Source organism: Carassius carassius, chromosome 27 (genome assembly GCF_963082965.1).
Source record: "Carassius carassius chromosome 27, fCarCar2.1, whole genome shotgun sequence".
Taxonomy (NCBI): Eukaryota; Metazoa; Chordata; class Actinopteri; order Cypriniformes; family Cyprinidae; genus Carassius; species Carassius carassius.
Genome location: NC_081781.1, coordinates 11435428 through 11448304, shown reverse-complemented (window position 1 = coordinate 11448304; position 12877 = coordinate 11435428). Strand labels below are relative to the sequence as shown.

Here is a 12877-nt window from a genome sequence, read left to right as displayed (position 1 = left end):
CCATTTCCTGTCTGTCTCCTGCCATAACTTCCCTCTTCCTCCACTTCTCGTATGGCTTGTCAGCTCATTTCACAGAGTCTCATCCTGTCTGTTTTCCAGGGGAGAAGGTTTGGGCAGCAGTTTAGGAAAACCATTCACGGCAGACGCGCAGCTGAAGAGCGCGGGAGGATCTTCTGAGAGCAGTCAGAAAGATCATTCATCTGATAAAAACGGTAGCAAGCCATTTATGTCTTTCTCAGATGATTCTGGATTGATCCAAAATTTTAGATTCAGAATCAGAATCAGAAAGAGCTTTATTGCCAAGTATGCTTGCGCATACAAGGAATTTGTTTTAGTGACATAAGCTTCCAGTACACAGAGACAACAACACACAGACAAAAAAAATTACAGGAGAGTTACAAATTGGCAAATAAATAAGTGTATAAACATTTGTGCTATAAATGATAATGGAATAGGATTGAGTGAGATGCAGGAATGTTCTAGGATGGAGGGGTAACAAATAAATATAAGGATATTGCACATTTTTGTTTAAGTTTAAGTGGGTAACATTTAACTGTTCATGAGGTAGATTGCCTGGGGGAAGAAACTATTCTTGTGCCTTGCTGTTCTTGTATTTGCGGCTCTGAGGCGCCGGCCAGATGGCAAAAGTTCAAAGATGGGGTGACTTGGATGTGAGGGATCCAGAGTGATTTTCTGAGTCCTTTTCCTCACTCTGGATGTGTACAGTTCTTGCAGGGTGGGCAGGGGAGCACCAATAATCCTTTCAGCAGTCCGAACAGTTCTCTGTAGTCTTCTGATATCTGATTTTGTAGCTGAACCAAACCAGACAGTAATTGAAGTACACAGGACTGACTCAATGACAGCTGAGTAGAACTGTTTCAGCAGCTCCTGTGGCAGGTTAAACTTCCTCAGCTGGCGAAGGAAGTACAACCTTTGTTGGGCTTTTTTCACAATGGAGCCAATGTGATTGTCCCACTTCAGGTCCTGAGAGATGGTGGATCCCAGGAATCTGAATGACTCCACTGCAGCCACAGTGCTGTTCATGATGGTGAGTGGGGAAAGTGCAGGGGGGTTTCTCCTAAAGTCCACAATCATCTCCAGCGTTTTGAGCGTGTTCAGCTCCAGGTTGTTAAGACTGCACCAGACAGCCAGCTGCTCAACCTCTTGTCTGTAAGCAGACTCGTCACCGTCCTGGATGAGGCCGATGACTGTAGTGTCGTCTGCAAACTTCAGGAGTATGACAGAGGGGTCTTTAGAGGTGCAGTCGTTGGTGTACAGGGAGAAGAGCAGAGGGGAGAGAACACATCCCTGAGGGGCACCAGAGGGGGATGTGTTCTCTCCCCCTCAGTTTACATGAACTTTCACTAAATTTAATAAAAAGCATGTAAAATAAACTGCAAATGATCCACTGTGCATACAAAAATATGGTTTCAGAGAAGAGAAAGGCTGAATAAGCTTTATTTTACATTACCTTAAATAAGAACATCTCACATGAACAACATGAAAAAACAACATTCAGTCATGAACTAAATATTTAAAGGGAATAAAAGTTTTTGCACATTAATTAGGCCAATCTGAACAGTTTCCATTACATTTAATGCTTCTGATGTTGTTATATGTGCTATTGTTTTGTTTTTAGGTAGAGTTGACTTATTTTAGTATGCCATTTATGCATAATCTTTACACATAATTTAACCCTCTTAAGGTTTCTTAAAACAACATTATGAATCATTAGAGTGGGATTGTGACTTTCTTGAACGAAATTGAATCAACCAATGATGTGCTTAAAGATTTATAGGAATTTGACACTAATATTTTTTCTCCATTATTGTTGTATTGGGTAGGAACTCCTCAATAATACATTACATTTTTAACTTGAACCATTAAATCATACAACTCTACTCACTATCACAATCCTTATTTCTCTCTCTCTCTCTCTTTTTTTTTTAAATGCTTTGCAGATGATGATATTGACTATGACGATGACTTCAACAGGTAAAGAATGTTTCCATCAGATGTTATTTTGCTCTGTCTCCTGATGAAGTGTTGTCACCTCTCTCTTTTCTCTTCAGTCATCGCTCTGAAAACTCGAGTGAAGTGAGCATCGATGAGGAGATTGAGGAGGTGTCGATAGAGGGGCCTGACATCAGCCATAAGGTATTCTTTAAAAAAAGTACCATTACTTGTTTTGACATTGCGGGTTTCAGAAGAAATGTAAATGACTTTAGTTCTTGATCATTTTCCAATATAATAAGCCTGTAAAGAAATGATTGACATTTATAATCCTGTATGAATGCAATATTGATGTAGTTATTCTTAATGTCACTTAATTATGGCCCTGCTTTTCATAAATCTATGTGAAGAGGGATAAATGTCAATAGAGTGGCCTCGTGGATAAGAATGCATTGTGTAGAAGGCAAGAAATGAGAGTGGCATGTTTGTCACTTGTAAAAATAGGTGCTTAAAGAGGCCCAGTGAGAGCAAGTGACAAAAGTACTCATTGTATAAAAATAAATAAATAAATAATAACATTTTGTTTAACTTTGGCTGAAATTTTGGATCTTATCGACTCTAATCTCATCGTTTCTCTTGCTGTCTTTTTTTTTCTCCAGCTTGATGAAACCACTCAGGATGTGAGCGTTTCACAGAAAAGTTTGGGTGCAGACTACATTGAAGATGTTGCTTGACACCTATTTGTTGGTTCCTTATTTTATACTTTATGTACTTATGGATTTAGTTGACAATAAATTATTAATTACAGCCTGACTGTTGACCCTTCCTGTTTTTCTTTGCCTTTTTTTTTTTTTTTTTTTTTTATAAACGCACGGACAGAAATGAAAGGATAGCAAATTGTGAGTTCTTGGTTTAAAATAACACAGTCATTAAGTTGGGTAACAAAGTTGTTTGTTTTAATGTCAGTGAAAGTGTAGAAGGCATCAAAGTGAAATTAGTCTTTAGGACTATTTAAACCATGCACAAATTGCTCGTTTGGGTATTTCTGTTTGAGGTGCAGCTTCAACCTTTTACATGAAGCCATAATCCTTTCTATACTGTGTGCATTTGTCGGGCAGCTTTGATGGTCTCACACTCACACCTACATGTTCCTGTACAGCTCTCAGTGAAGTGCCGCCTTCTGCTCAGGTCAGATAATTGTCATTCTTATTACACAGCTCTGCCCTACCCAGGTTGTCTTTCCTCATTAAAAACAAGAAGGAACAGAAACCTCTCACTGCTTTCCATTAGATTTGTTTGTGCTGATACTGGTAAGTCGCTTCTTTTTTTCCACTTCAGTCACATGTTAAATTTTTAAGTGGAAATGTAAGTCTGTGCCAGTTTCTGTTCATATGTATGTATTTAATTAGTCTTTGTGTGTGTATATATTTAATTAATTGGAAGATTTTAGTTTGTTTAAGTGAGACTTTTGCAAACTGATATTGGTACACTTAAGGGAAAATTGTTTTGCTCAAAACTAAGATACCGTAGTCAACATTAGAAGTGGCTCAAAACCTTTAATCAAAGTTGTCCTAAAACCAAAATCTGTTCTTGTCTTGACAACTTTCAATACATTTTTTGATCCACTTCAAATGTTGACTACTATTTAATTATATATAGAGAGAGAGATGCATAGATGGATGAATAGCATAGTTTTTTTCATAGCAATGAATAAATGCATAATTCTTCTATATGCCAGTAACTAGTAAATACATGAACAAAAGAAAATGACTGTAAAATCTGGAAATATGAAGTTATATATTATTATTTATATAATTTATGTATAAATATAAAGTTTTGTGTTTCATAAATTGTTTGAATGTATGGTAAGCACTTTTTTTTTTTCATAATTTACCATTGTATGTGTTTTCCTGAATCTGTGTGACATGATGTTATGTTAGTTTTTCAAGCTTGATGCTCGCTATAAAATGTATGAATGCATGGAAAGTAGTAAAAAGTTGAAAAAATGCAATACTTTGCTAGAAAAACGTGTTCTTCAGGACAAATGGCCAGTTAATATGTTGTATGCATTGAATCTCATGCTGTGTACGTGACCTGATTTTCTGCAGATTTCCTCCTTCTGCAAAGGTAAAATGTCAAACTACAAAGCAACATTTGCACTGAGAGCTTTTTCCTAGTGTGGAGTGAATGATTGGATTTAATCTGTCCTGTAACTCACACTCCCATTTCTTTGTTTTTGATATTTTAGTATTGTACATTAGATTTCAGTTAGGCATCTTTAAGCTCTGCCATAAAATTTGGTTTTGTCCTGTTCCTGTTCTTATTTCTTTCCTTGCAGTCTCAGGAGGAAAAAAATGGAGAATGATTACAGCAGTGAATTAGAAGATGCGTATAATGGATTGGTGGAGCCATGTTCGATGGAGAGCAAAGTGATGCTTGAAAACTTCCTCCAGTTATTTGTTCACCCTATCATTTGTTTTGTTGGTTTTATTGGCAATGCTCTCGTAATCATGACATACGCTCTCTACAAGCGGACCAAGTCCATGACTGATGTGTATCTGCTGAACGTGGCCATCGCTGACATCCTGTTTGTGGTGGCACTGCCTTTGATTATCTACAGCGAGCAGTATGGGTGGTCCATGGGGAACTTGTCTTGCAAGCTTCTGCGTGGCATCTACAGTGTCAACCTCTACAGCGGCATGCTGCTCCTGGCCTGCATCAGCGGCGATCGCTACCTTGCCATCGTACAGGCACGCCGGTCTTACCGGCTGCGTTCAAGCACTCTGCTTTACAGCCACCTGGTCTGTGCAGTAGTCTGGTTGTCAGCCCTGCTCTTGTCCCTTCCTACCTTCATGTTTTATGAGCGCTACCAAGCCGGCCCATCTGAATCCAGCATGTGGAACATTACTGACAGTGAAGATGGGCCATATGTCTGCTTTTTTAAATTTCAGTCAAATGAAACGGCACGTGTGATGAAAACTGTGGTTCCCAGCTCTCAGGTTGCATTGGGTTTCTTCTTGCCGCTGCTGATCATGGGATTCTGTTACTCAAGCGTCATTGTCACCCTCCTTCGGGCAAAGAACTTTCAGAGACACAAGGCAGTGCGTGTGGTCCTCACTGTGGTCCTTGTGTTTGTGGTCTGCCATATGCCTTATAATTTAGCACTGTTGTTTTATACCATCAACATGTTTCAAGAGCAGGAATGCAGCTTCGAGGAGTCCATCGGATTGACCATGATCATAACGAGAAGCCTGGCGTATCTGCACGCTTGTCTCAATCCCCTGCTGTACGCCTTCATTGGGGTTAATTTCAGAAACCACTTCCAGAAGATCTTACGGGACATCTGGTGCTTGGGGAAGAACTACATGTCAGCAAGACGGTCTTCACGGGCCACCACTGAAATTTACATTACAATGCGGCGCTCTATGGATGGATCATACAATGAAAATGGCACTTCATTTACCATGTGATTTGAAGTCTGACTGGAAAAGAAAGAAAAAAGTCTCCCAGTTTGACTGGGAAAATGTGAGGTTTCTGTAAATGATTAATTAATTGAATTAATCTTATTATTAATCTTTTTTTTTTTTTTGAGAAATTGTCAATTACACACCAAAGAGGGAAAATGGTTATTCCTTGTTTCAATGTGCTAGAAGAGCAAAGTGTAAAAAGTCTTCTGTTTATGAATGGATTTTGCAATCAGTAGGTATATGTAGTACTAATGCAGAACTTTTTTTTTATATATATGTACTATTTACCTTTTGTACATAAAATCTTTAACATTGCCTAATGTACCCAAGATATAAACCTTTTAAGTTTGATCTAAATACTAAATAAATTAAGCAAGATATTACAAATAGTGAAGAGTGACATTATTAAATAAGATCCAGTGCTTTGAATCAGTGAACTATCTGAGGCTTACCAAGGTAGATGCTCTGACCTGGATAAATGCTCTTACCCTTTTGCTCACAGTTCTCTACAAAAACTAGTTCCTTCCCCCAAAACATATCTGATATATCATATATCTTTTTTTTTAATATAAATTTATTTTTTTTATTTCATCACCACAGTACTTAATATTCACCTTTCTAATCAATGACATATTCAGCCACTAGTCACCATCAATGTAACGATACAAAATCACATGGAAATTTAACAGTTGTTAAGGAGTCCTGCTCATCACACCCATGTTTTTTTTTTTACAATTGTCTAAATAAATTAGAATGTCGTGGAAAAGTTGATTTATTTCAGTAATTCAAATTGTGAAACTTGTGTATTAAATAAATTCAATGCACACAGACATTTAACAGAAAAACCCAACAAATTAGAATATGGTGACATGCCAATCAGCTAATCAACTCAAAACACCTTCAAAGGTTTCCTGAGCCTTCAAAATGTTCTCTCAGTTTGGTTCACTAGGCTACACAATCATGGGGAAGACTGCTGATCTGATAGTTGTCCAGAAAAAAAATAATAATTGACACGCTTCACAAGGAGGGTAAGCCACAAACATTCATTGCCAAAGAAGCTGGCTGATCACAAAGTGCTGTATCCGAACATTTTAACAGAAAGTTGAATGGAAGGAAAAAGTGTGAAAGAAAAAGTTGCACAATCGACCGAGAGAACTGCAGCCTTATGAGGATTGTCAAGCAAAATCGATTTAAGAATTTGTGTGAACTTCACAAGAATTGGACTGAGGCTGGGGTCAAGGCAACAAGAGCCGCCACCACACACACACACACACACACACACACACACACACACACACACACACACACACACACACACACACACACGTCAAGGAATTTGCTGAACCACAGACAACGTCAGAGGCGTCTTACATGGGCTAAGGAGAAGAAAGTGAAGTGACATTCAGCCAAGTATGGTGACCCATACTCAGAATTTTTGCTCTGCACAAATTAACCCAGCTCTGCATTTAACCCATCCGAAATGCACACACACAGAGCAGTGAACACACACACACACACTGTGAGCACACACCCGGAGCAGTGGGCAGCCATTTATGCTGCGGCGCCCGGGGAGCAGTTGGGGGTTCAATGGCTTGCTCAAGGGCACCTAAGTCGTGGTATTGAAGGTGGAGAGAGAACTGTACATGCACTCCCCCCACCCACAATTCCTGCCGGCCCAGGACACGAACTCACAACCTTTCGATTGGGAGTCTGACTCTCTAACCATTAGGCCATGACTCCCCTAAAGAAGAACTGTACTCAGTCCAAAGTCCTCTTTTCATATGAGAGCAAGTTTTGTATTTCATTTGGAAACCAAGGTCCTAGAGTCTGGAGGAAGGCTGAAGATTCTCATAGTCCAAGTTGCTTGAAGTCCAGTGTTAAGTTTCCACAGTCTGTGATGATTTGGGGTACAGTGTCATCTGCTGGTGTTAGTCCATTGTGTTGTTTGAAAACCAAAGTCACTGCAGCCATTTACCAAGAAGTTTTGGAGCACTTCATGCTTCCTTCTGCTGACCAGCTTTTTGAAGATGCTGATTTCATTTTCCAGCAGGATTTGGCACCTGCCCACACTGCCAAAAGCACCAAACGTTGGTTAAATGACCATGGTGTTGATGTGCTTGACTGGGCATCAAACTCACCAGACCTGAACCCCAGAGAGAATCTATAAGGTTTTGTCAAGAGGAAAATGAGAAACGAGAGACCAAAAAATGCAGATGAGCTGAAGTTCACTGTCAAAGAAACCTGGGCTTCCATACCACCTCAGCAGTGCCAAAAACTGATTCCCTCCATTCCACACCGAAAGCAAAAGGAGCCCCTACCAAGTATTGAGTACAAGTACAGTAAATTAGCATACTTTACAGAAGGTCAACAATTTTTTTTGGTCTTATGAAGTATTATAATTTGTTGAGATGGTGAATTGGTGGGTTTTTGTTAAATGTGAGCCAAAACCATCACAATTAAAACAAAAAGACCTAAACTACTTCAGTCTGTGTGCATTGAATATATTAAAACACGTGTTTCACAATTTGAGTTGAATTACTGACATAAATGAACTTTTCCACGTCATTCTAATTTATTTTTTATTATTGTTTTTTTCTCCTCTCACACTGCAGTCCACCAACAAGCACTCATATTATGCAATTTCAATCATCCCATCAATCCAGTCTTTCAAATCAGGAGTTTTGGGGCATTTCCAATTGAGCAAGATCATTCTGACAGCTGTGATTCAACCAATCTTAATAAATGCATTTTTTGCTACATTAGAAACAACTGATTTATCTCCAAGAAGGCATATGGTTCTACAGGTAAATTAAAGCCCAACCACTCTTAAAAGTATTCTCAGAATTGTATGTCAGAATGTCTGAACTAAAGAACATTACCGAATCAAATGTAAATAAGTGCCCTCTTCTTCCCTACATTTCCAACATAGATTATTTAAAACTCCAAAATAGATTTATTTCTAACTCCATCCTGTAAAGTCTACATGGTGAATAATAGTATCTATGCACTATTTTGATATGAATGAATTTCCCACTTATAGGCTTCCCTGTTCTTACCCACATTAGATGAAATATCCAGCCAGCCAGTCATTATCATGAATATTAATCCCCAAATCCTTCTGCCATATTGTTTTAAGGTTATTACGCGATTCAAATTTTCCGCTCTCCACCCAAATTTAAAAGCTGTTGTTGGTTAATGAATATTTGACCAAAGAACTCGCATCTCGACTGGACTCTTGTCCAGTGGCGGGGAGGCGGGGGGCAGCTTTCCTAAAATTTTGAGGTGAAAATGGAAGGAGAACGATTTAATGTAAATAAAATTCACAATTAATTTCAGTTCATGTCTCAGAATGTTTTTTTTTTTTGGGGGGGTGGGGGGGGTAATTTCACAGCTGTAATAACATGTTACTGAAGTTGGAAAGCGCTGCTTTTCTACAGCGTGTGCCGAATCTGCTAAGTGATAGAGAAGGGGTGGGGGAGAGCTGTGCCTAGTCCAAATACCCACACTAGTGGTTTTGGCCTTGTCAGCTTGACAGTGTGTGCGCACCACAGGAAGTAAGCATGCAAGACTTCCCCAGGTCTTAAATGGGTCATGCGATTTCAATTTTTCCTTTCTCTTTGGAGTGTTACAAGTTCTTGGTGCATAAAGATGGTCTGTAAAGTAGCAAAGACTAAAGTCTCAAATCCAAAGAGGTATTCTTTATAAAAGTTAAGAGTCAACCACACCCCACTAAAAAGGCTCGGCACTGGATGAAACAAATGCTTTGTTTGTAATATGTGTTATTGTATTTGTCTCATCATGCCAGGAGATGGCAACACAGTATGGTTAGGGGCGTAACATTTCCGTCACAAGCTTGAGGTATTTGGCCAATCACAATGCATTGGATAGCTGGCCAATCACAGCACACCTCGCTTTTCAGAACGATGAGCTTTGTAAAAATCTACGCTTTTCAGAAAGGCGGGGCATAGAGGAGAAACAATAATGTACAGTATGTGGAAAATAATGTGTAATGTCAATTTTTTTTTTACCTTGAATCACATAAACATTTTATTACACCAAACACACAAAATAATGTTCTTTTTGGCAAAACCATATGACCCATTTAAAAAAGCCAGAGTGCAGTGCCCTTAACACACACTAAATCCACACTATCTTGAATACCGCTCTGGAGAGGTATTCAAGGCTTAGTGTATCCCATTATACATCATGATCTGGAAATAAATCATGAGACTTTTTGCAGATATCTTGCAAGTGTTCATGGAAAACTTTCCACTGTATGTTAAATATTAATGATAATTAGATATTACATATAGTTTAGTACTAAAACAAAGGGTTGGACTTTTTATTGGTGCAAATGAGTAGTGATTATTTATTTTGGACAACAATTGTCATCTGTTATAGAGACACTGATCAGAAATTTCTAAGTTGATTTTAAAATGCAAAGTTTTGAAAATAAGAATAAAGCTCTGTAAACACATTAATTTTTAAAACACTATAAGTGTGTCCTAGCAGGTTATGAAAAGTTCTTCACACTCTTGTAATCGTCATGCTCACTTGAACACTTGGACTAAATACAGGAAATAAATCATATAAGTGGTCAAGTGCAAAGACTGCAAGTGCAGTTATTTGGACAAGGCTGCTCTTATGCCTCCATTGGTAAAAAAAAAAAACCTGGAAATGGAGGCTAGATGAGAGATAATTCTCATTAATGGAGGTAAAGATTTGAGAGGTTCATGAGATAACAATAAAATATCATCTGCATATAGCAGTAATTTGTGTTCCCTGCCCTAACCATAATGGCCAAAGGCTCTAAAACTATTGTGAATAATATCAATCCCTGATGAGTGCCCCTTGAATTAGTAAAAACAGGAAAGTCATGACTCATGACATTTGTCATCACTGCGGCTCTAGGATTTTTATGTAATAAACAAACCCATGTCCTAAAAATATGACTAAACCCGAAATTCAACAGAACTGCTATCAAAAACCCCACTCCACCAAGTTGAAAGCCTTTTTTATCATCTTAAGATATAGCTGTGATTTGGGGTGTTTTCTGAAGTGTTTCTGATCACATATCTTATCATCACTGAAAGGACTTGACTGCCATAGCATTTTTTTTATTATTATTTATTATTATTTTAAATTAATTATTTAAAGGAGCTATGTGGAGGTTTTTACTTTAAAAAAAATCTTTAAGATAGAGATTTCATTTGTACATGTATGAGCCAACCATGATGTAAAAAAATAATAACACCTCCACTGTCCACCACGGTTGCCTCTATCAGCCTGTAGGCTCAATTGTGTGTGGAGGAGTCGGGCCCGAATTGGCGCGAAAATTCACAAAATGTGACGCCATGCGCGTTCTCGTCTACTTGGGCTTACAACCGTATGGCCCGCCAGCCATTATAGTAAGCAGCGGCAATAGTGTTTTCAAATGGACTCTGCGGATGGAAAGAAGCGACCAGCCTCCAGCACAATTCAGACACCCACGGACACTCCTCGTAAGTAAAAAAAAAAAAAAAAAAAAAAAAGAGCGTGCGTACTGAGAACGAGCATGAGACTGGCTGCAGTTCCTCTAATGGCCACTGGTGTCAGTAACGGTTAGAAATTTCAGAACGCAATGCTCCTTTAAATAGGATATTTTTTTCATTATGTGTAGGCCTATGTTGCACAGAATTGAACTAAACTAGCCTATGTATTGTTAAAATTGAAAAAGTTGCAGGTCATAGTTGAAACGGAAAGTTTAGAAAGTCAAGATAAAAGTTTTTTTTTTTTTTTTAGATCCAAAATTTTTTTTTCTTAATATCTTCTTTTGTTTTTCACAGAAAAAAAATAGCCTCATACAGGTTTGCAACAACATGATGGTGAGTAAATGATGACATTTTTATCATTTTTATATCATATTTGGGAGAACTATCCCAAAAAGTTAAAAAGGATTATGTGATGCCTTAAATGCTTTTGCTTTAACAATGTCGATGTTAAAATTAGAGATTGAAGTAATTCAGGTGAGCGCTTTGGACTCAGTAAAAAAAAAAGCATCTTCTGTTGCCCCCTATTGATATTAAAATGCAGGAGCGCATGAGATGTGACAAATTATTTTTTAATGGCCTAGCTTACTTGCTCCGTACCAACAAACTATAAAATATAACAGAAAAGAAAGAAAATCATTCCCAGATTTTCAAGTAAGCTATTATTTTAACTATTAAAATATCGAGACAGAGAGAGAGAGAAACCCATAGTTAAATGCTTTGTGAAAATCATAACATTAGTACCAACAAGTAAAATCTTTATTCTCTGAGATTTCGTATTTGTTGGTTTTAGGGACTTTATACCTGGTGAATTATATTTTCACAGAGGGTCACTTACATTTAAAATACAAAAGTATCATGAATTATGTAAATATTACAGCATTATAAGCCTATCTACCTGTAGGTAATTGAAAGAGTTGAAATGGTTCAGATGAATATCAAAGCATTGATACCGTTAAGCGTTGATGAATTATAATTCGAAACGAGTCTAGTCCAAGAAGCTAAAAGGAGCTACTTAACTTAACTTATCTTTGCTTTAACACAGCTGCTTCATGGTTTGAAATGCCCATGTAGAAAAAGAGATTATTGCATTATTATTTGAGCCCCACGTGGGAGATAACTTGAAGGCATCTTTTTTTTTTAAAGTAGTTAATTGATTCCGTCCATTCATTTGTATTTAATGGAATGAAGTATGCGCAGCATCATTTGGACGCTCCACTACTCTGGAAATGAAATGTGATATTATGACGTTGAAATAGTGACATCACATGTTGCAAGCAGGAAAATGTTTAAAAAGCCAGCAGCTGGACAAAAAAAGCTTGTTGCATACTACAGTTGAGTAGCCTAAATATAAAATGCTCTTTCTTTCTTTCTTTCTTTAAATTTTCTTATTTTTGTATGTTTTTGAGTTAAAGTTTTATTTTTGTATTTTTACTTCATTTTTTCTCTTCTTAGATTTCACATTTACAGTTTAGTTTTCATTTTCTAAATTGTTCTTAATATTTTACAGGTTTTAGTTATGATAACTTTTCTAAATTTGTATTATTTTCTTTACATTCTCTTTAGTGTTTGCTTCTCGGTTGATGTGATTTCACATCTTTCTTTCCCCCTAAAATCAAGGTTATGTGTTTCAACTTGAACTAGTGATGTACATTTGAACATGTTAATTTTCTCTCCTTTTCCCCAAGATCAAGGTTATGTTTTCTTTAAGTATTACTGGGTTGTTTGTTATAATTCAAGTTGGGAGAGACAAAGCAGGATCAGGTTCTGCAGGTTGTCTTGCTGAAAGGTTTTCTTGTTGTAGAGACAAAGCTGAAATTAAGTTATTGTCACTGCATCAAATTTGGGTAGTTATGTGGTCAGTTTTATTTTTTGTGTGATTATTGGCAGAAATTAGCAATATTTTCTCTGTAAATTTCAATTCAAGGT

At 37.5% G+C, this 12877-nt stretch overlaps 1 protein-coding gene and 1 long non-coding RNA gene across 3 annotated transcripts; both read left to right on the top strand.

The window, feature by feature from the left end:
* The first annotated feature begins 1944 nt into the window (after positions 1 to 1944).
* LOC132106723 (uncharacterized) lies at positions 1945 to 3355 on the top strand. Of its 2 annotated transcripts, XR_009424190.1 has the most exons (3): positions 1984 to 2157; positions 2613 to 2852; positions 3171 to 3355. It is a non-coding gene; the product is annotated as an uncharacterized LOC132106723 (long non-coding RNA). The 2 variants fall into 2 exon arrangements; XR_009424189.1 differs by lacking the exon at positions 3171 to 3355 and having other exon boundaries at positions 1945 to 2157; positions 2613 to 2766.
* A 478-nt stretch (positions 3356 to 3833) lies between these two features.
* On the top strand, positions 3834 to 5897 carry ccr6a (chemokine (C-C motif) receptor 6a). The gene has a single exon (XM_059512678.1). It carries the CDS (start codon positions 4308 to 4310, stop codon positions 5421 to 5423), a length of 1116 nt encoding a protein of 371 aa, XP_059368661.1. The 5' UTR covers positions 3834 to 4307; the 3' UTR covers positions 5424 to 5897.
* The last annotated feature ends 6980 nt before the right edge of the window (positions 5898 to 12877 follow it).

What these genes read in the sequence shown, in the direction of transcription:
- ccr6a (XM_059512678.1), top strand. Translation starts at nt 4,308, where the DNA reads ATGGAGAATGATTACAGCAGTGAATTAGAAGATGCGTATAATGGATTG.